Genomic DNA, 21,430 nt, shown 5'->3' on the forward strand with positions numbered 1-21,430 from the left:
GTGGAGAAGTCATTTGTTCTGGTGAAAAATAGCTTTTACTGATAAATTACACAACAGCGGTTATAAAAATTAACCATGTGCAAATACATGTACATATTATAGTACAATCATGGATGAGTGAATACACTGAGAAAGAACCTGGGTTTAAAATCAGCTGCACATTCACTCTGATTCTACACAAGCAGTTCAATTCTGATCTTTTGCCACTAATTGGTCTTATGACCAATCAGATTTGATCTTTTGCCTGTGTAAATGCAGCCTAAACCACTCATTTAAGAAAGGGCATTCAATTACAAAAAGGCACATTCGAGAAATAAAAATCACTTATTGCACAGAATATTCACTCGGCATGTAGAAAATGTGCACCAAAACATATTGGTAACAGGTGTGTGTGAATAGTTTGTCATTTGTCACTAACATATCAACAATGAAGATTTAGTAATAAGTAGTTACGGAGAATGGCTTTGAAATACCAGAAAGGTTGTGGTATTGACACTGTAAAATTACAATAAAGGAATTGTTCAGCGGCTTCAAACAAGCTCTTTTATAATACCTATTTACAGGAGCTTATTTAAAACCCACTCCTGTCAACTGAGAGTGGAAAATCCTGTTCATTTGATTCATCTTCATGTACTCAGACCCTAAATTATTTACATCCAATCAAGGCAGTGAGTTCATAATTGTTAAGCCACAGGGATTGGTTGATACTGCAGTGCTGATTGGTCATTGGCTAGTCCTGGAACGGAGGTGATTGACTATCTCTTCCTGACACGGAGCAGGAAGGTGCGTATCTCCATGGGCTTGAGGTTCACCTCCCACACAGAGGGGTCTCCCCCTCTCTTCGGCAGGGGCTTCTCACCTGAGGCAAACGGAGACAACAGGCATCAAGTTCTGTGCAATGAACAGAGCAACGAGCCACGTTTCACAATGGACTAACAAAGGAATTGCTACAATAAAGCAGGTGAGCGGTCTTCACTCGTCCTAGAGGGCTGAGTAAGCAGAGTCGAAGGAATTAGTTAGACCTGTGTGATTCAGCCCTGATAAAGCCAAGTGTACCTGACTCCGCCTTCCAGTCCAGGCGCGTCATCTCATCCTTCCACTGATTGGCTGACAGGTTCATCTCGGACACGCCCAGCACGTCCAGAGTGGAGAACAGCTTCTACAGAGAGTAGAGAATGGACCATCTGTTTAGCTTTCATGTTTTCAAAGTGGTTAGAAATGAATTAACTTGTGAATAACAGTTGTTACATCCCGCTGAGACAGGAATGTATAGTATTAGTAAAAGGTTTCACTTTGTTTATGGCTCGTATGTGTGGGACTTCTGAACCTGTAGGTTGACAGTTCATCTTGCTCTCCCTAGCCCGATACTGATGCTGCAGTCTGAGCAGCACTGTGTGTGTGTGTTCACCACTAACCTGACAGTGAGACTGAATGCTCTTTGCTCTCTCCTGGGCTTGCTGCTGGGGCTCCAGCCTTAGAACCACAGTCTCTGTATGGTGTGTGTATATACAGTATTACATATCACTTACCTGCAGATTAACAGTAACAGGCTGGGAATGCGCCTTGCTCTCTGAGGCTTGGTACTGATGCTCCAGTCTGAGCAGCACTGAGTCCTGGTCCCACTGAGACACTGTCAACAGGTGAACAGCAGGGGGCAGCACTGCCTGTAGCCCAGAGAACTGAGGGAGGGGAGGGGGGAGTTAAATGGGGTTCATTTCAATCAGCCTCCTTCACTCCCTCCTTTCCTAGATTCCTCACCTCTTTCTCAAAATCCATTGAAGAAGGCCTGAGGGGCGGGACCTTGAACCTTCTCCAATACGGTTGAGAAAGAAGCAAGGAGATAGGAGAACTTGAGGAAAGAATCATCTGAGATAGAGCCCATCTCTCACCTCCAGCCTGGTACTAGGGGACAGCTCTCCGTCGGTGAACGTGATGAGAGGCTGCAGTACCACTTCCTGTGCTAGGGGGCGGTGTGTGTCAGCGGCCGTGGCAGGGGGGCTGAGGGAGAGGAGGAGGCGACCACGGACCACCAGGCCTTCTGGGTAAATGTCAGACGTCTCGTTGAGGGGCTCACCTACACCCCGGACGTCATCGTACAGCAACCTGCGGTGGAGCTGTCAGACGTGACAGTGATACATGTGAGGAACAAAGATAAGACAGGGTGTGGAGCCGGGGGAAAGAGGAGACATGAAACACACAACAGATGTCTGATGCCAAAAAGCTACCAGGTGAAAAATGAGAGTAGTGAGAGTGTTACCATGATCTCCAGAGATCCATCCTGGATGCTGCCTCCTCCCTGAGAACGGTCCGTCACTACAGTCAGCTGGTCCTGGTCATCCTGCACACACACACACACACACAGTGTAAGTCATAATATCATGTAAAGAAGAGAACAGGAGGGAGAGTCAGAGTTTTGAACCAGAAGGCTACCACAGAAAAAGGAACTAAGTGGGAAGAAAAGTTCATGATCATAAGAGAGAGTGGCAGACGAGGGTGTATGACCAAGGAAGAGAGAGAGTGGCAGACGGGGGTGTATGACCAAGGAAGAGAGAGAGTGGCAGACGGGGGTGTATGACCAAGGAAGAGAGAGCGGCAGACGGGGGTGTATGACCAAGGAAGAGAGAGAGTGGCAGACGGGGTGTATGACCAAGGAAGAGAGAGTGGCAGACGGGGGTGTATGACCAAGGAAGAGAGAGTGGCAGACGGGGGTGTATGACCAAGGAAGAGAGAGAGTGGCAGACGGGGGTGTATGACCAAGGAAGAGAGAGAGTGGCAGACGGGGGTGTATGACCAAGGAAGAGAGAGCGGCAGACGGGGGTGTATGACCAAGGAAGAGAGAGAGTGGCAGACGGGGTGTATGACCAAGGAAGAGAGAGTGGCAGACGGGGGTGTATGACCAAGGAAGAGAGAGTGGCAGACGGGGGTGTATGACCAAGGAAGAGAGAGTGGCAGACGGGGGTGTATGACCAAGGAAGAGAGAGTGGCAGACGGGGGTGTATGACCAAGGAAGAGAGAGTGGCAGACGAGGGTGTATGACCAAGGAAGAGAGAGTGGCAGACGGGGGTGTATGACCAAGGAAGAGAGAGTGGCAGACGAGGGTGTATGACCAAGGAAGAGAGAGAGTGGCAGACGAGGGTGTATGACCAAGGAAGAGAGAGTGGCAGACGGGGGTGTATGACCAAGGAAGAGAGAGTGGCAGACGAGGGTGTATGACCAAGGAAGAGAGAGTGGCAGACGAGGGTGTATGACCAAGGAAGAGAGAGTGGCAGACGGGGGTGTATGACCAAGGAAGAGAGAGTGGCAGACGGGGGTGTATGACCAAGGAAGAGAGAGTGGCAGACGGGGGTGTATGACCAAGGAAGAGAGAGTGGCAGACGGGGGTGTATGACCAAGGAAGAGAGAGTGGCAGACGGGGGTGTATGACCAAGGAAGAGAGAGTGGCAGACGGGGGTGTATGACCAAGGAAGAGAGAGAGTGGCAGACGGGGGTGTATGACCAAGGAAGAGAGAGTGGCAGACGGGGGTGTATGACCAAGGAAGAGAGAGTGGCAGACGGGGGTGTATGACCAAGGAAGAGAGAGAGTGGCAGACGGGGGTGTATGACCAAGGAAGAGAGAGAGTGGCAGACGGGGGTGTATGACCAAGGAAGAGAGAGAGTGGCAGACGGGGGTGTATGACCAAGGAAGAGAGAGTGGCAGACGGGGGTGTATGACCAAGGAAGAGAGAGTGGCAGACGGGGGTGTATGACCAAGGAAGAGAGAGTGGCAGACGGGGGTGTATGACCAAGGAAGAGAGAGTGGCAGACGAGGGTGTATGACCAAGGAAGAGAGAGTGGCAGACGGGGGTGTATGACCAAGGAAGAGAGAGCGGCAGACGGGGGTGTATGACCAAGGAAGAGAGAGAGTGGCAGACGGGGTGTATGACCAAGGAAGAGAGAGTGGCAGACGGGGGTGTATGACCAAGGAAGAGAGAGTGGCAGACGGGGGTGTATGACCAAGGAAGAGAGAGAGTGGCAGACGGGGGTGTATGACCAAGGAAGAGAGAGAGTGGCAGACGGGGGTGTATGACCAAGGAAGAGAGAGAGTGGCAGACGGGGGTGTATGACCAAGGAAGAGAGAGTGGCAGACGGGGGTGTATGACCAAGGAAGAGAGAGTGGCAGACGAGGGTGTATGACCAAGGAAGAGAGAGTGGCAGACGAGGGTGTATGACCAAGGAAGAGAGAGTGGCAGACGGGGGTGTATGACCAAGGAAGAGAGAGTGGCAGACGGGGGTGTATGACCAAGGAAGAGAGAGTGGCAGACGAGGGTGTATGACCAAGGAAGAGAGAGTGGCAGACGAGGGTGTATGACCAAGGAAGAGAGAGTGGCAGACGGGGGTGTATGACCAAGGAAGAGAGAGTGGCAGACGGGGGTGTATGACCAAGGAAGAGAGAGTGGCAGACGGGGGTGTATGACCAAGGAAGAGAGAGTGGCAGACGGGGGTGTATGACCAAGGAAGAGAGAGTGGCAGACGGGGGTGTATGACCAAGGAAGAGAGAGTGGCAGACGGGGGTGTATGACCAAGGAAGAGAGAGTGGCAGACGGGGGTGTATGACCAAGGAAGAGAGAGTGGCAGACGGGGGTGTATGACCAAGGAAGAGAGAGTGGCAGACGGGGGTGTATGACCAAGGAAGAGAGAGAGTGGCAGACGGGGGTGTATGACCAAGGAAGAGAGAGAGTGGCAGACGGGGGTGTATGACCAAGGAAGAGAGAGAGTGGCAGACGGGGGTGTATGACCAAGGAAGAGAGAGTGGCAGACGAGGGTGTATGACCAAGGAAGAGAGAGTGGCAGACGAGGGTGTATGACCAAGGAAGAGAGAGTGGCAGACGGGGGTGTATGACCAAGGAAGAGAGAGAGTGGCAGACGGGGTGTATGACCAAGGAAGAGAGAGTGGCAGACGGGGGTGTATGACCAAGGAAGAGAGAGTGGCAGACGGGGGTGTATGACCAAGGAAGAGAGAGAGTGGCAGACGGGGGTGTATGACCAAGGAAGAGAGAGAGTGGCAGACGGGGGTGTATGACCAAGGAAGAGAGAGAGTGGCAGACGGGGGTGTATGACCAAGGAAGAGAGAGTGGCAGACGAGGGTGTATGACCAAGGAAGAGAGAGTGGCAGACGAGGGTGTATGACCAAGGAAGAGAGAGTGGCAGACGGGGGTGTATGACCAAGGAAGAGAGAGTGGCAGACGAGGGTGTATGACCAAGGAAGAGAGAGTGGCAGACGAGGGTGTATGACCAAGGAAGAGAGAGTGGCAGACGGGGGTGTATGACCAAGGAAGAGAGAGTGGCAGACGGGGGTGTATGACCAAGGAAGAGAGAGTGGCAGACGGGGGTGTATGACCAAGGAAGAGAGAGTGGCAGACGGGGGTGTATGACCAAGGAAGAGAGAGTGGCAGACGGGGGTGTATGACCAAGGAAGAGAGAGTGGCAGACGGGGGTGTATGACCAAGGAAGAGAGAGTGGCAGACGGGGGTGTATGACCAAGGAAGAGAGAGAGTGGCAGACGGGGGTGTATGACCAAGGAAGAGAGAGAGTGGCAGACGGGGGTGTATGACCAAGGAAGAGAGAGAGTGGCAGACGGGGGTGTATGACCAAGGAAGAGAGAGAGTGGCAGACGGGGGTGTATGACCAAGGAAGAGAGAGAGTGGCAGACGGGGGTGTATGACCAAGGAAGAGAGAGTGGCAGACGGGGGTGTATGACCAAGGAAGAGAGAGTGGCAGACGGGGGTGTATGACCAAGGAAGAGAGAGTGGCAGACGGGGGTGTATGACCAAGGAAGAGAGAGTGGCAGACGGGGGTGTATGACCAAGGAAGAGAGAGTGGCAGACGGGGGTGTATGACCAAGGAAGAGAGAGTGGCAGACGGGGGTGTATGACCAATGAGACACACCTTAATGTAAGCTCTAGAGTTGATTGGATAGTAGTTGCCAGCAATTGGCTCAGACTGTCTCAGGTTCCATGTGGGGCGGAAGTCTTTCCTGTCAGAGACAGATATACTTGCCATTAGGGTGTATACTGTATGTGTCTGAACACACTACTGGAATACAGTACTCCATGAACACATACTGATGTGGAGATTTGGGAAACAACCACAGGTTCCTCACCGTCTCTGCAGCACCTCTCTGCCATTAGAGTCAGTGTAGAAGACACCAGAGGAGTTGATGCTGCTGTCTAGACGACTTATCACCTCTTTACCCAGGTCATCACTGATGGGGGGGCAGGTAGAGGAGGGGGGGCAGAGGTGAGAAGGGGGGGTGCAGAGAGAGAGAAGGGGGGGGCAGAGAGAGAGAAGGGGGGGTACAGAGAGAGAGAAGGGGGGGGTACAGAGAGAGAGAAGGGGGGGGTACAGAGAGAGAGAAGGGGGGGTACAGAGAGAGAAGGGGGGGTGCAGAGAGAGAAGGGGGGGTGCAGAGAGGGAGAGAAGGTGGGGTGCAGAGAGAGAGAGAAGGGGGGGTGCAGAGAGAGAGAGAAGGGGGGGTGCAGAGAGAGAAGGGGGGTGCAGAGAGAGAGAGAGAGAAGGGGGGTGCAGAGAGAGAAGGGGGGGTGCAGAGAGAGAGAAGGGGGGGTGCAGAGAGAGAAGGGGGGTGCAGAGAGAGAAGGGGGGGTGCAGAGAGAGAGAGAACATGATACACTATAGTCTATGGTACAGGAATACTTTCTAGTCCGTTAAAGACTCACTCCTACTGCCAGACACGCACAGGCTGTCTCAATGACGCCCCATTCTCCTTCCAGTGCATTATCTGTGACCAAGCACCATGTGGCTCTGAGCCCCTTCCTCACCCTATAGGCACCGGGCCTACAGTCCACTCCAGTTCCAGAGCCCTGCTGTCTGTGTAGAGACGGACCACCTGAGAGACCCAGGGACTAAACCACTGTCTCACCTCCTGCACCACAGAGTTCTGATGGAGGGAGGGAGGAGAGAGGGAGGAGGGAGGAGAGAGAGAGAGAGGGAGGAGAGAGGAGAGAGGGAGGAGGGAGGAGAGAGGGAGGAGGGAGGAGAGAGGGAGGAGGGAGGAGGGCGTTAAGGCTGAGAAAATAAATTGTGAGATGACTGGAATTAATCTCTTGAACGTTTAGTGGGTCTTCTGCATATTGAATTATATTGAAACACATGCAAGTAAATACACTACATGAAGTATAATGTAGTGGGAACCTGTAGTAGGTACCTGTAGTGTTTCTATCCTAGCTGTCTTGCTGATGATGAAGGGGGTGGAGGTGTTAGGTCTGAAGATGTAGGCCCCTGACATCTGAATACTCTCTGAGTTGTTACCATCGCTGGCGTTGTACCTGGAGAAACATACACAGAACAAAGATGACAGAACATCCCTCAATGTAACAATGCTAGAACAGTGAGAGTAAAGAAGGAGGATGGTGAGAGAAAGACTATGAGAGGGAGAAATAATTATGGAAGGGTAGAGAAATGGAGAGGTAGAGAGAGGGAAGGGTAGAGGTGAGAGAGGGAGGGTAGAGGTGAGAGAGAGGGAGAGGGTAGAGAGAGGGAAGGGTAGAGAGAGAGAGGGTAGAGGTAGAGAGAGGGTAGGAGAGAGGGAAGGGTAGAGAGAGGGAAGGGTAGAGAGAGAGAGGGAAGGGTAGAGGTAGAGAGAGGGAAGGGTAGAGAGGGAAGAGTAGAGAGAGGGAAGGGTAGAGAGAGGGAAGGGTAGAGAGAGGGAAGGGTAGAGAGGTAGAGAGGGAAGAGTAGAGAGAGGGAAGGGTAGAGGTAGAGCGAGGGAAGGGTAGAGAGGTAGAGAGGGAAGAGGTAGAGAGAGGGAAGGGTGAGAGGTAGAGCGAGGGAAGGGTAGAGAGAGGGAAGGGTAGAGGTAGAGAGAGGGAAGGGTAGAGAGAGGGAAGGGTAGAGAGAGGGAAGGGTAGAGGTAGAGAGAGGGAAGGGTAGAGAGAAATGGAGAGGTAGAGAGAGAGTAAGTAGTACGGACCAGTAGAAGTTCTGTGACAGTTTGACAGTCTGTTGTGTCTCCAGGTTACTGAGGCTGCTGAGGAGACCCGTCTCTGGGTCAAAGGTCACCCTGAGAAACTAAAGGAGTCAAGTCAAAGTGACAGAACAGGTGACCATCCAAACCTAAAAACCTAGATACAATACTTTTATGTTTGGAGAACAACCCTGTTCCAACTAACATTATACATTGATATGTCATCATTAACGGAGACTTTATTCATTTTGGAATATGCGTCTCCATTGATGACATCAATACGTCAAATATTTGCTTTCATAGTAGAAAGTACATTTTTGTACAGGCCTACGACCCAGACCTTGTTCTGTATAGCCTTGGGAGCCCTGGGCAGTGGAGAGGACTGTGGAGATGGAGGGCCGTTCTGGAGCAGGGAGACAGAGGACTGTGGAGATGGAGGGCCGTTCTGGAGCAGGGAGACAGAGGACTGTGGAGATGGAGGGCCGTTCTGGAGCAGGGAGACAGAGGACTGTGGAGATGGAGGGCCGTTCTGGAGCAGGGAGACAGAGTAGGTGCTGTAGCCCAGGGGAGGGGCCTGAACCTGGAACAACAGCTCGTTGACAGCGTACCCCCTGTCCCTTCGCACCGCCGCTGTGGCCTGGGACACGGGGACCACCTGAGGGTACATACATAACTGTCATAAAGGTTATTGAACAACTACATATGACAACCATTATCAGAACAGACAGACCAACCTGACTGTCCACAGCCTTGCCCTTAGCGTCTGAGATACTGTAGGTCGTCCCGTTCACTGGCAGTCTAACTGGCCAACTGACTGGGCGAGCTAGAGGGTTGTACACGTTCACTGAGAACTGACAGAGAAACATGGAAAAAGAGAGGAGGGGAATTTAACTTCACGGAACCAAAGAGGAATTGTGAGTGTGTGTGTGTGTGTGTGTGCCCGTGTTACCTTCTTGCTGGTCTCTGTGAGGGGACACACACTGATGTTGAGGTGTTCACAGTAAACACGAGGAGCAGGTGATCCACTCAGAGAGGATAGAGTGTTACTGACCAACACCTGGGACAGAGGGGATGAGAGAGAGAGGTTACACACACTGTACAGTAATATACCTTACACTAATGTGTCCTATAGTCCTCCACACAGTGGGGAGAGACAGATGGAGAGGCAATCATACACAGTTCATCTAACAAGAGAGACTGTATGGATCAATAGAAAGAACAGACACACATGGTGGGTACCTGGCAGTGTGCCCAGCCGTTGGCCAGTCTCCTAGCGTAGTCGTTGGCAACGTGTTGCTTTTCCGTCCCGGATACGGCGTCGTGATGCTGAGCCACTGCCATGGCCTTCTCTACCAATCACAACACAGAACACTCCCTGTCAACCTCGCCGTCCTCTAATCAGCTTCAAGCATATTAATACGAAGGATGCTAGTATTAATAAGAAGGATGCTAGTATTAATAAGAAGGATGCTAGTATTAATAAGAAGGATGCTAGTATTAATAAGACGGATGCAAGTATTAATAAGACGGATGCTAGTATTAATAAGAAGGATGCTAGTATTAATAAGACGGATGCTAGTATTAATAAGAAGGATGCTAGTATTAATAAGAAGGATGCTAGTATTAATAAGAAGGATGCTAGTATTAATAAGACGGATGCAAGTATTAATAAGACGGATGCAAGTATTAATAAGACGGATGCTAGTATTAATAAGAAGGATGCTAGTATTAATAAGACGGATGCTAGTATTAATAAATCGGATGCTAGTATTAATAAGACGGATGCAAGTATTAATAAGACGGATGCTAGTATTAATAAGACGGATGCTAGTATTAATAAGACGGATGCTAGTATTAATAAGACGGATGCTAGTATTAATAAGAAGGACGCTAGTATTAATAAGAAGGATGCTAGTATTAATAAGAAGGACGCTAGTATTAATAAGAAGGACGCTAGTATTAATAAGAAGGACGCTAGTATTAATAAGAAGGATGCTAGTATTAATAAGAAGGATGCTAGTATTAATAAGAAGGATGCTAGTATTAATAAGAAGGATGCTAGTATTAATAAGAAGGACGCTAGTATTAATAAGACGGATGCTAGTATTAATAAGAAGGATGCTAGTATTAATAAGAAGGACGCTAGTATTAATAAGACGGATGCTAGTATTAATAAGAAGGATGCTAGTATTAATAAGAAGGACGCTAGTATTAATAAGACGGATGCTAGTATTAATAAGAAGGATGCTAGTATTAATAAGAAGGACGCTAGTATGGACATTGAAACAGAGTCTGACTGCCACTAGGCTTAATCAACTCATGTAGTGATGATGAAGTAGTGCACTTGAATGTGATGAAAGTGTGTACACTAGACACTTACTCAGGGTCTCACTGTCTCCAGCTCCAAAGGGACCTTTCCTTGAGATGGGACCACCAAGGACCTCCAGCTGATTACACGTCTGAAACCAGAGGGAGGAGAGGAATGATGCATTAACCAAGTCTCCAGACATGGCCTCAGTGTGGGACTACTGAACTGTCATCCCTGAGGGAATGTGTGCTGGCTTTGTATGAAAAATGTACAAGCTGTCAAATCCATGATTCCTCACCTCCCTCTGGAAAGCTCATTGGAGAAGAGGCTCCAAGTCCCTCCCATTCGACCTCCTCCTCCAATGAGGAGGAATCAATGGCCGCGTTCGACATAAAGCCAACTTTAAAGGCAAGTCGAGACTGACTAAACTACAAATCACCTTACATCATTAATAACTGCTCAATATTACTTGTAGATCAGTCAGTCAGTCACAACTTGTCCATGACACATCACGATTTTGAGGCTCTCAAACACAGCGTGGAAGCTTTTCAGACAAAGCCATTGAGGTTTGAGTGGTGTACCTGCAGGTAGCTGTTGCTGATCCTCTCATAGCGTTTCAGGGCTGGACGGCTGGTGAAATATCCTGTCCAGAAGTCATGAGCTGAGTCAGCATAGGGGAAGAAATCATCCCCTTTCAGAGGCCTGACGGCGGGGGGTGAGAGAGAGAAGACAGAGAGAACATTTAAATGACCTGTACATAATTTAAGGTAACAGAACGTTGACTTCAGAGCCGTTACTCTGACTAGCTAGCTAGACATAGTTTAGCATAGCATTCTAACAGAATCATATAGTTCATATAGTACCATGTGAGGTTAGCCCTGTGTAGCTCCTGTAGGTAACAGGAGGGTGTAGAGTAGAGAACATTGACTTCAGAGCCGTTACTCTGCTTCTGGTTGACGTAGCGAATGAGCTTGTCCAGGTTCTTATACCACAGGTTGGCGTTCTCATACTGGAAGTCTGACCCCATAGTCATTATGATGTGGTTGGTTTTATACACCAACGCCTGGTGCAGGGGAGAAGAGAGAGAAACAGTGTGTGTGTTATGACTAACCTGTGTGTGTGTGTGTGTGTGTGTGTGTGTCTCATCTCTAACCTGTATGTATGTGTCTCATCTCTAACCTGTATGTATGTGTCTCATCTCTAACCTGTATGTATGTGTCTCATCTCTAACCTGTATGTGTGTGTCTCATCTCTAACCTGTATGTATGTGTCTCATCTCTAACCTGTATGTGTGGGTCTCATCTCTAACCTGTATGTGTGGGTCTCATCTCTAACCTGTATGTGTGTGTCTCATCTCTAACCTGTATGTATGTGTCTCATCTCTAACCTGTATGTATGTGTCTCATCTCTAACCTGTATGTGTCTCATCTCTAACCTGTATGTGTGTGTCTCATCTCTAACCTGTATGTGTGTGTCTCATCTCTAACCTGTATGTGTGTTTCTCATCTCTAACCTGTATGTGTGTGTCTCATCTCTAACCTGTATGTGTGTTTCTCATCTCTAACCTGTATGTGTGGGTCTCATCTCTAACCTGTATGTATGTGTCTCATCTCTAACCTGTATGTGTGTGTCTCATCTCTAACCTGTGTGTGTCTCATCTCTAACCTGTATGTGTGGGTCTCATCTCTAACCTGTATGTGTGTTTCTCATCTCTAACCTGTATGTGTGGGTCTCATCTCTAACCTGTATGTGTGTTTCTCATCTCTAACCTGTATGTGTGTGTCTCATCTCTAACCTGTATGTGTGTGTCTCATCTCTAACCTGTATGTGTGGGTCTCATCTCTAACCTGTATGTGTGGGTCTCATCTCTAACCTGTATGTGTGTGTCTCATCTCTAACCTGTATGTGTGTGTCTCATCTCTAACCTGTATGTGTGGGTCTCATCTCTAACCTGTATGTGTGTGTCTCATCTCTAACCTGTATGTGTGTGTCTCATCTCTAACCTGTATGTGTGTGTCTCATCTCTAACCTGTATGTGTGTGTCTCATCTCTAACCTGTATGTGTGTGTCTCATCTCTAACCTGTATGTGTGGGTCTCATCTCTAACCTGTATGTGTGGGTCTCATCTCTAACCTGTATGTGTGTCTCATCTCTAACCTGTCCGTGTGCGATGTGGAGGAACCTGGTCACCACATCGTCAACATTATAGTCCTCCAGATCAGGGTCATCTCTGATTGGTGGATCGTCACATGACTGGTCCCAACAGAAGCCCTCCGGAGGGTTGTACCCGTTAGGGGAGGATACCTGGAGGAGAGGGGGGCTGGGTTAGGCCTACTGGGGTGCTAGGGGTCAGGGTTCATAGGTGGGAGGTCTGGTCAGGATTGATCACATGACTGGTCCCAACAGAAGCCCTCCGGAGGGTTGTACCCGTTAGGGAGGATACCTGGAGGAGAGGGGGCTGGGTTAGGCTACTGGGGTGCTAGGGGTCAGGGTTCATAGGTGGGAGGTCTGGTCAGGATTGATCACATGACTGGTCTCAACAGAAGCCGTCGGGAGGGTCGTACCTGTTAGGGAAGATCCCTATGGGAGAGGGAGCTGGGTTAGGCTACATCGGTGGCTAGGGGTCAGAGGTCAGGGGTTGAAGGTGAGGTCAGTATTGATGAGGGGAGAGGGATTTTGTCTAGAAGGGATACAGCTTTTGTCAAAATCGACTTTTCGTAGCAGGTTAGGAGAACTTACACCTTTGACGTCAATTTGACACAAGCTGTATCCCATCTAAACATTGACCGGGGAGACGGGTGTTAGACTATAGACTACACTTGAGTGGGGAGAGAGGACAGACGTTAGTGCCGAAAGGGAAAGAGTAATATTGATGAAGAAAATGGGATATCCCAGGTCTACTGCAAAAACTGAATAGGTTGTAAGCAATATGACACGACTACGTGAAGCTGTTGCTATATTGCTAGAGGTTGAAGGTCAAAGGTCAGTACCAGTGAAGAGGTCAGCCATAGGGGGGGTGAGGCTCTCGCTGGCCCTCCACAACATCTCCTGTTCCTTGGCTACCATCCTCCTGTTACGATCCTGGTAGTCCAGACGACCAAAGAAGAAGCCGTCATAACCCATCTAGAATAGAGAGAACCATCAGTCAATACAATACACACACAAAAAAACATGGTTTCTTGTCACATACACCGGGTAGGTGCAGTGAAATGTGTTGTTTTACAGGGTCATCCATGGTAGTATGGCGCCATTCTAAATGTTTTACCTTCTCGGCTCGGGTATTAGGTTACTGGACCAACGCTCAACACTAACCGCTAGGCTACCTGCCACCCATTCAATACAATAAACACAGTAAGGATTCTAATCGTCCCTCTGACCTTTGAACTGAACGGAAAGATGAGGGAGACTCATGCCGTCTCGTGTTATTTCTGACGTGGAAAACTTTTCAGTAAATTTGTTTTGCCCCACTTCTATTCCCAACTTGGGAGCTCATAAGAACCTTATGACACTGACCACCTTTCAACAGACGATAGTCTTGGATGGTTGTACTATATCTATTCAGACAATGGATTAAGACATGATGGAAAAGGGAGTGGAAGATCTCTACCTGGGCAAGAATAGACAGAGAAAGGCTGACAGACAGGATATTGTGAGGTAGAAAAAAGACAGGAGATTGTGGGTTGTGTTCAGTAGGAACCAAACTGGCCAAAACAGAGAAGGACCTACCAGTAATAAGAAACATTATTGTGTGCACTAATGAATACAACCCTTACCTGTGCAAACATGGAAGCGTGCTCGCGGGCGTGTCCGAAGGGGTCGATGTGCCAGGCGACGCGAGGGCGACCGCAGTGTCCAAACGTGTCGTTGAGGAACCGCAGGCCCATGGTCATCTGGTCTATGACTGCGCTGTAGTGGGTGGTTGCCTCGTCACTCATACACCAGCCCCCGTTCACAAACTCCAACCGCCCTGAGAGGAGGGAGACAAAAATGATAACAGCAATAAAGAATTTTAACGTAATATGACTTAATCACAGGTTAAAAGGGTTATAACTGTTTATAACCTCTGAATTGCAATTTACATCTGTTCAATAACACCACCAATAGCAGTCACACTCAGGTGAGAGAGATGCTTTATCACACTGCTATAACACCTACATCCCTTCTCTCATTAACACTGCTATAACACCTACATCCCTTCTCTCATTAACACTGCTGTCTGACCTGGCTCCTTCACCAGCGGTAGAAGGCGGACTCTACCACTTTATAACTACTTCCTAACATGTTTTATAAAGGCTCTATAACCCCTCTCTGGCCTCACCCTCATTGACTAGCTGTTTGACAGTGTTCTGCATGTCATCAGTCTGTTGTTTCCACCAGCGGTAGAAGAAGGCTGTCTCAACGTAGATGAAGCGTCTGTCAGGGTTCTTCAGCAGCTGGTCCACCACAGAGTCCAGAATGTACTGCACCCCCGCGTGCTGGATTTCATTACGGTCTGGAACGACGACAGGCAGGTTACATACACAGGTTAGACACACACACACACACACACTAACGTGATAACACATATGCACACATGATACAACATCTATCATGTGGTTCACATCCACCCAGTCATGAGGTATGAAATGTAAAACCATGTGATCCTAGGTTATTGTAGGTGTTATGTATGCCTATAATACAATATAATAAAAGCCTCACAACTATGGTTTTAACAATGTGTCCGTTTAACTTTTAACTATACCACCTTGACCTATGACAGTGCTGTTTATGAGTGTGTAGATGTGAGCCACATGGTAGATTGGGGGGGGGGGGGGGGGGGTACAGACCTCCATAAAAGTATTGGTCCACGGTCTTGAGCCAGCCGACGTCGTCGTGGGTGTGGGGGACCAGGTGGACGTTCAACATCCCAGGCTTGGTAGCATGACATGACTAGGATGTGTGGCACACACAATGGGAAAATAATTAGGGATTTTAGCTGGTGGGCTAACGTTATGGGAAGGAGAGAGGCATATCAGAGGCTACTTAGGTTTACAAAATTGGTAAAGTTGTAATTGTAATTTAATTAAACCACCAATGATAACAGTGCAAGACCAGACTTAGTGCAAGACTGGCTAGATCGAATGGGATGTGTAGCTTGCATTTCACGTTTTATGTGGAAGTAAAAATATGTTGTGCCAGGAATATAACTTCTGCTATTGTGTTCGCTACACGAAAATGAAAGTGTTTCAAATCGGCTAAACCTTGAAACTGTGAAGTTCATCAAAGCTGCTATACCAAAACAAGGTTTAAGTGTTTCAGTTGCGTTTTTATTCTCCACAATAGGGATAGGAACTATAGACGTACCTTGTATCCACATGTAGGACTTTCTTGGGGTGTTTGACGGACGGGAAAGCCCCAAACGCCGCTTTGAAATAATAACAGGAGGAACACAAACGGTGCAGACACTGGAGTCGCCATCTTGGAAAACAGCCACGAGTCATGTGACATTTGTTTACGTATCTTTCATATCATGTGACTTCCCCCAGACCACGCCCTCTAGGGGCAGACCTATTCTTTTTTATGCTTTGAAGGGGAAAATTTAGAGTAAAATTGAGATTGAAAATGTATGATTGGTTTATTGAAGACAGTAACAGTTACACAGCCCACATGAATACAAAGCTACGCATTCATTGTAATAGTCACAGAGAAATAAATGATTGAAGGAATGGGGAGGTAGAGAGAGATGGGGCCATAGAAACCATAGGCTACCTAGCATAGCCTATTCCACTATTAGTCTGACTATAACTCATGAAATAATGCACTTTATAGCAAATACATATTTCCATCAATGTCCCTTCATGATGATATAATGGCATTCAAAACCTTTCCAACTAATAGTATTTTGAAATGGCTACATTCGACATTTGGCTACATTGCATTTAGTTGGATTGACGTGAGCTTATTTTTCACATTATGTTATTGTTAAGTAACAGTCACAGTGATCAGTAGAATAGGGGGATTGATCAAGATGGCTTCACGGCTGCTGAAGTGAAGTCCTTGTTTACAATAGGGCCACATTGTGAATGATATTTGAATGGAGAGGCCATGCATACAATATACTGCTCAGTTCAGACTCTCCTTACACAACAACATTGTCTTTTCAGCATCACTAGTTGGGTGACTTGAGATAGGCCTAGGTAAAGCTATCCAAGTAACACAACGCCTCCACGGAGTTGAGCGCAGATTAGAGTTTCTTTGGCATCGATACTTCAAAAATGATTGATTGATGTCAATGTAAATGATTAATCCCTTACAGTGGACATATGCTGAGTTGATACCTTGAGTTGACATTTCAGGGAGGCAGGTAGCCTAGCGGTTAAGAGTGTTGGGCCAGTAACTGAAAGGTTGCTGGTTTGAATCCCCGAGCTGACTAAGTCAAAACATCTGTCGATGTGCCCTTGAGTAAGGCACTTAACCTTAATTTCTCCTGTATGTTGCCCTGGATAAGAGTGTGTGCTAAATGACTGAAATGTAGAGCCACAGCAATGATTAAACAATCAGTTGTTGGTTGTAGCTTTTAGGAGGTTCATTTTAAAACACAGTGGAGGAGTTGAGGTACTCGGTAAAGCTAAAGCAGGGTTCTGACCATAACAAGAGAGGGCAGCAGAGTTAGGTTTGGGGTCTAGGATGGGTTCCTATTGGGTCAAAAGAAGGTGTTCAGAAAGAGAGTGGATAGGGAGCAGTAAAGAGTCAGGTAGGGTTCACGTTGGGTCCTTTCTGGGGCAGAAAAGCACATTTCTGTTTACTTGTAATCAATGGTATTTGTTCGGCAGTACGCAGGAAGAGTTCCCATTGGGTCAAAATAAGAGATTCAGAAACAGATGAGAAGAGGTTAGTTCCCGTTTCCGTTGTGTCTTTCATGTGGACATATCAACAGTGTGGAGTCCAGGTCTAACCGAAACGCTGGGTACAGCGGCTGAGAGAACGGACACCTGAACGTGTGGAGCAGGGAAACGGCGTCCGACGCCACACTATAGAATGACAACGCTCCCTTCTGGTGTTCCAGAAACACGCCGATCCGCGGGCACAGGGGCGCAGCTACGGTCGTCTTCCGGTTATCGTGCCACGCGGCGTACCCGGCGTGCGTGCATCTCAGACGCCATGAGCTCTCGTTCCGTCCCAGCAGACAGGGTTTTCCGCCTCCTTTAGATTAGAAAAACATTACTAGAAAACTTCACTAGGGAATCTTGATAAGAAAACCTTTGGCTGTCCCTATATAGTGCACACATTTTGTCCGGAGCCAAATAGGATACCGTTTCAGACAAAGCCTTGATTAGAAAGTCATTATTACAAACACTTTGTGTGTGAAATGTTGACATTTGCAAATTGCTCAACATAACTGACAGAAACAACAATCCCTAGAAGCAGCTACCTTTACGTCCGATCCCTTTGTACGTCACCCCAATGTCCACCCACCCTCCTCCCCTCCCCTCCACTCCACCTCCCAGTAGCTGGCCCCTCCAAACTGGCCCTCCCTACAGAGGACCTGGGCCACGGAGTCGAAGCGCAAGGGGTGGAGGGGGTAGCACTGGGGCTCCTCTCCACAGTGAGCCCCCTGGGGACCCTCCAAGAGGAACAGGGTGGGGTGGGCCGTGTCTGGGTCCAGGGACAGACGACAGGAGCCTGGAGAGAGAGAGAGGAGGGGGTTAAAGATAAGCGAGCGAGAGATCCATCGGGACCCTCCAGAAGGACCAGGGTGGGGGCGGGCCGTGTCTGGGTCCAGGGACAGGAGATTGAGGAGATCAATCAACCAACCAATCAATCAATTAGATGCCTCAGTCCAGAGTGATTGATTGAACACTCCATGACAATTATTTACCTGTTAGCTTAGAAGTGTCCTAAACTCTCAATAGCATTATCATGACCACCGGGTCCCATTTCTAACAGAGATTACTGAACTAAATACACAACAGTTCAGCACAGTAAAAAGAACAGTGACCATATAAATGTCTGTCTGGAAATATGACAGTCTTAATCTAATAGAACTGAAATGATGAAATACAAGAAATGAACAACGCACTATTACGCAACAGCGTGGTTGCCTGGACAGAGAGACAGTGTTCTGATTGACGTCTAGCCCAGACAGATACAGTATATGCCTGCCAGAGTCTTAAGGGCCCTACACACCCTATGCAAACAGAGCGATGGAGCGCCATATACGGTCCGTTCCAAAATTTGAGCCGCACAAAAGTACGTAGAACTACGTAGAAAACGACGCTCCGACGCGGCGTTTGCCTAGTTTGCGTAAATTGCGTAGCGGCTTTTACTCTAACCCAGACAGTGTGAATTATTAAACCTAACACCCTTCTCCATGATCTCATCCTGTCCCATGGGCTTGTCTCATCATGTACCTGTTGTAAATGTCAGAAATATCATATCCACATACTATTCATGAAGGTAAAGAAAGCACCAGACAGACATGGAATACTTCCCAAATGGCACCCTATTCCCTATGTAGTGCAATGCTTTTGACCAGGGCCCTAGTCTAAAGAAGTGCACTATGTAGGGAATAGGGTGCCATTTGGGACACAAGTGCGTTCTCAGGTTACCCTGTCGCCCTCATTAACTGTGAAGGTGAGGAGGGGGACAGGAGGAGGAGGGAAGGAGGGCATGGGAGAAAGAGAGAGAGGGATCCCCTTTCTGAGTAGCTCTGGGTTTGTGCCAACGATATGTCAACACCTGTGTTTGTGTGTGTGTTTGTGTGCGTGTCAGTGTGTGTTTGTGTGCGTGCCAGTGTGTGTGCGTGTCAGTGTGTGTGTGTTTGTGTGCATGTCAGTGTGTGTTTGTGTGTGTGTGTTTGTATGAGTGTCAGTGTGTGTGTGTGTGTGTGTTTGTGTGTGTGTGTGTGTGGTGAAGGGATGGCGTGGTTGTCATAGGACAGGGCAGGGTGTGAAAACAAGGTCACCTCGGGATACCACGCGACCAGGGCAGCATCGCCACGGTGACAAGGTATACCGGTGGCATCGTCAGGCTGACAAGGTGTACCGTGGGTAGTACTTACACCTCAGGAAGGCTGCTATGTGTGTGTATGTGTGTGTGTGAGTGTGTGTCAGTACTTACACCTGAGGAAGGATACTCTCATCCTCTGGTCCGAAGGCTGGAGAGAGAGAGGGGAGAGAGGAAACGATGCAGGCACTGCTACGGAGAGAGAGAAGAAGAAAGAAGGGAGGGGGGAAAGGAGTAAGGAGGCGAGGGACAGAAATAGAAAGGAAGAGAGAGAGGTGAGAGGGAAAGGGAGGTAGAGAATGAGACAAAGAGGAATCAGTGTTACATTCCATCCAAATGAATCATATCAGAAGCTACAGAAAACGATTCAACTAACATCCCCTGGCCAGACATGTTCCCCAGCCTGAGTCTTAGATGAGAAACACACACCACAGAGGTGACCATGAGAGAGCGGGGGGGGGGGGGGGGGGGGGGGGGGGGGGGGGGTGTGTGTGTGTGTGTGTGTGTGTGTGTGTGTGTGTGTGTGCGTGTGTGTGCGCGTGCGCGTGTGCGGCGTGCGTGCGTGTGTGTGTGCCTGTTTCTCTGGGCTTACCTTTCAAACACTCTCCACCAGACATGTGACAGACAGAGGAGCTCTCGTTCACTACAGAGAAGTACAAAAGCATTGGCTATTTATCCTCTATTCAGTTGTTAGGGATAGTGGCAGTTTGTTAGCCTGCAGGGTACAGACATGCTTTGTGCCAAACATAGACATTTAAACTAGGGTGCCAACTCTTTGACTCTCATTGTCATGCCAACAATGTTCGGCTTGGCAATGTGCAATGGAGTTGGCAAAAGCACAAACACGTCTGGGACCAGGCTAACAGTTTGTACTCCTAGGTGGAAAGATCAACAAGTGTTTTCAGGAAACAACTTTGTTTTTAATCAGTTTTAATTACCAGAGTGATGAGTAGGTGTTGCAAAATTGTAAAGGTCCTTGAAAAGCGTTATATAAGTCCCATGTATTATGATTATTATTACTACCTGCTTCCGCGCCCTTTGCTCGTCGATGCTGTGCAGTTCCTCTTGGTCAGACTCGCACAGCATACAGTCGCCACTCCACTCCACCGCATCGCCCCCGTCGCCGCCGCCGCCCTGCTCCAGGCCCAAACGGTGCTGCGCGCACAGCCTTTCCGCCAAGCTCTCCACCGCGGCAACAAGTTTATGCCGCCGCAACGTCCCCACGTCGCGATGCGGCAAGACGTGGAGCTCGCAGAAAGACGCCAAGCACACCAGACACGACTTGAGCGCTTTCAGTTTGTTCTGAACCGGGCAGAAGTCGCACGGAACGTCCCCTACGCCGCCTAGATACAACTCCGGCGCCGTAGCCAGTTCGTTCAGTTTGAGTTTGTCCACTACCTCTTGTAGCACCGTGTTCCGCCGTAGCACAGGTCGAGATATGAACACTTCCCGACATTGCGGACAACTGTAGTGACCAAGGTCGGTTTGGTCCCAATAACAGTTCATGCATGCCATGCAGTAGGTGTGTCCGCACGGAATGGACACCGGATCCTTCAAGATATCCAGGCAAATAGGGCACCTGAACTGGCTCTCCGTTACCGAGATATGCGCCTCTGCCATATCGGCGAGGAGTTTTCGTATGTTCAGTGTTCTCCCTCTCGAGACTCTGCAGACTATTTCTCCGTAAAAGAAAAGAAACCAAAAAAGGCACTCCCTGATTCCCGGTGATTCCCGGTTGGTTGTTTGTGTATGTGACGGGGAGCGGATAGCCTCGGCTTCCGATATGTCATCCATTCCATACGGGAGCTAGTTACGAGAGTAGACCATCAGAAAGCGTTTTAGGGATCCATGTAAATACAAACCCTGACGTCAACCCGTCTGCCTTTACCGTATGACTTCAACTACCTAATTCACCATAATAAACGCACAATGCATCATAATAATAAAGGCGCATACAGATTATTGCTTATAATACAGTAATTCCCCATAATAAACGAATAATAACCTATAGTCTACAATAATAACAGACACAAACACAAGTGACTACAATATTCCATTTTAATGTAATGAAGTAAATAATACCGATTATATTTGCATGAGTCTTTTAATTAAATGAATATATTTCATTTTTATTCACATTATTAAAAGAGTAGGATATTTGTGGAACTCAATTTAAC

General features: G+C 48.3%; 2 protein-coding genes across 3 annotated transcripts; both read right to left on the reverse strand.

Annotated features, from left to right (window-relative positions):
• Nucleotides 1-127: 127 nt before the first annotated feature.
• On the reverse strand, nt 128-15,766 carry LOC106590633 (lysosomal alpha-mannosidase). Its single transcript, XM_082966277.1, has 23 exons — nt 15,612-15,766; nt 15,095-15,197; nt 14,587-14,760; nt 14,042-14,235; nt 13,253-13,391; nt 12,426-12,565; nt 11,132-11,331; nt 10,850-10,970; nt 10,341-10,419; nt 9,200-9,309; nt 8,910-9,017; nt 8,695-8,811; nt 8,301-8,615; nt 7,967-8,064; nt 7,202-7,322; nt 6,816-6,934; nt 6,140-6,241; nt 5,926-6,013; nt 2,258-2,338; nt 1,890-2,114; nt 1,530-1,679; nt 1,057-1,159; nt 128-859 (listed from the first exon to the last, which is right to left on the reverse strand). The coding sequence occupies exons 1-23, from the start codon at nt 15,753-15,755 to the stop codon at nt 756-758; spliced, it is 3,135 nt and encodes a 1,044-aa protein (XP_082822403.1). The 5' UTR covers nt 15,756-15,766; the 3' UTR covers nt 128-755.
• Nucleotides 15,767-15,857: 91 nt separating this feature from the next.
• Nucleotides 15,858-21,087, reverse strand: LOC106564471 (E3 ubiquitin-protein ligase TRIM7-like). 2 transcript variants are annotated; one of them, XR_001319493.3, is made up of 5 exons: nt 20,277-21,087; nt 19,846-19,896; nt 19,368-19,445; nt 17,680-17,930; nt 15,858-17,450 (listed from the first exon to the last, which is right to left on the reverse strand). XR_001319493.3 is itself a non-coding variant. In XM_082966272.1 (4 exons), the coding sequence occupies exons 1-3, from the start codon at nt 19,868-19,870 to the stop codon at nt 17,704-17,706; spliced, it is 330 nt and encodes a 109-aa protein (XP_082822398.1). In that variant the 5' UTR covers nt 19,871-19,892; the 3' UTR covers nt 15,858-17,450; nt 17,680-17,703. The 2 variants fall into 2 exon arrangements, 1 of the variants encoding a protein (XP_082822398.1); XM_082966272.1 differs by lacking the exon at nt 20,277-21,087 and having other exon boundaries at nt 19,846-19,892.
• Nucleotides 21,088-21,430: the final 343 nt, after the last annotated feature.

This window comes from Salmo salar, chromosome 02 (genome assembly GCF_965601325.2).
Source record: "Salmo salar chromosome 02, fSalSal1, whole genome shotgun sequence".
In the NCBI taxonomy this organism is placed as follows: domain Eukaryota; kingdom Metazoa; phylum Chordata; class Actinopteri; order Salmoniformes; family Salmonidae; genus Salmo; species Salmo salar.

Coding starts and splice junctions, on each gene's coding strand:
- LOC106590633 (XM_082966277.1), bottom strand. CDS start 15,755: ATGTCACATGACTCGTGGCTGTTTTCCAAGATGGCGACTCCAGTGTCT. Junction 15,198..15,611: donor GTCCTACATGTGGATACAAG/GTACGTCTATAG, acceptor CACACATCCTAG/TCATGTCATGCTACCAAGCC. Junction 8,616..8,694: donor GCAAGGCTGTGGACAGTCAG/GTTGGTCTGTCT, acceptor ATGTACCCTCAG/GTGGTCCCCGTGTCCCAGGC.
- LOC106564471 (XM_082966272.1), bottom strand. CDS start 19,870: ATGTCTGGTGGAGAGTGTTTGAAAG. Junction 19,446..19,845: donor TGGTGGAGAGTGTTTGAAAG/GTAAGCCCAGAG, acceptor CTCTCTCCGTAG/CAGTGCCTGCATCGTTTCCT. Junction 17,931..19,367: donor GAGAGTATCCTTCCTCAGGT/GTAAGTACTGAC, acceptor CTCTCTCTCCAG/GCTCCTGTCGTCTGTCCCTG.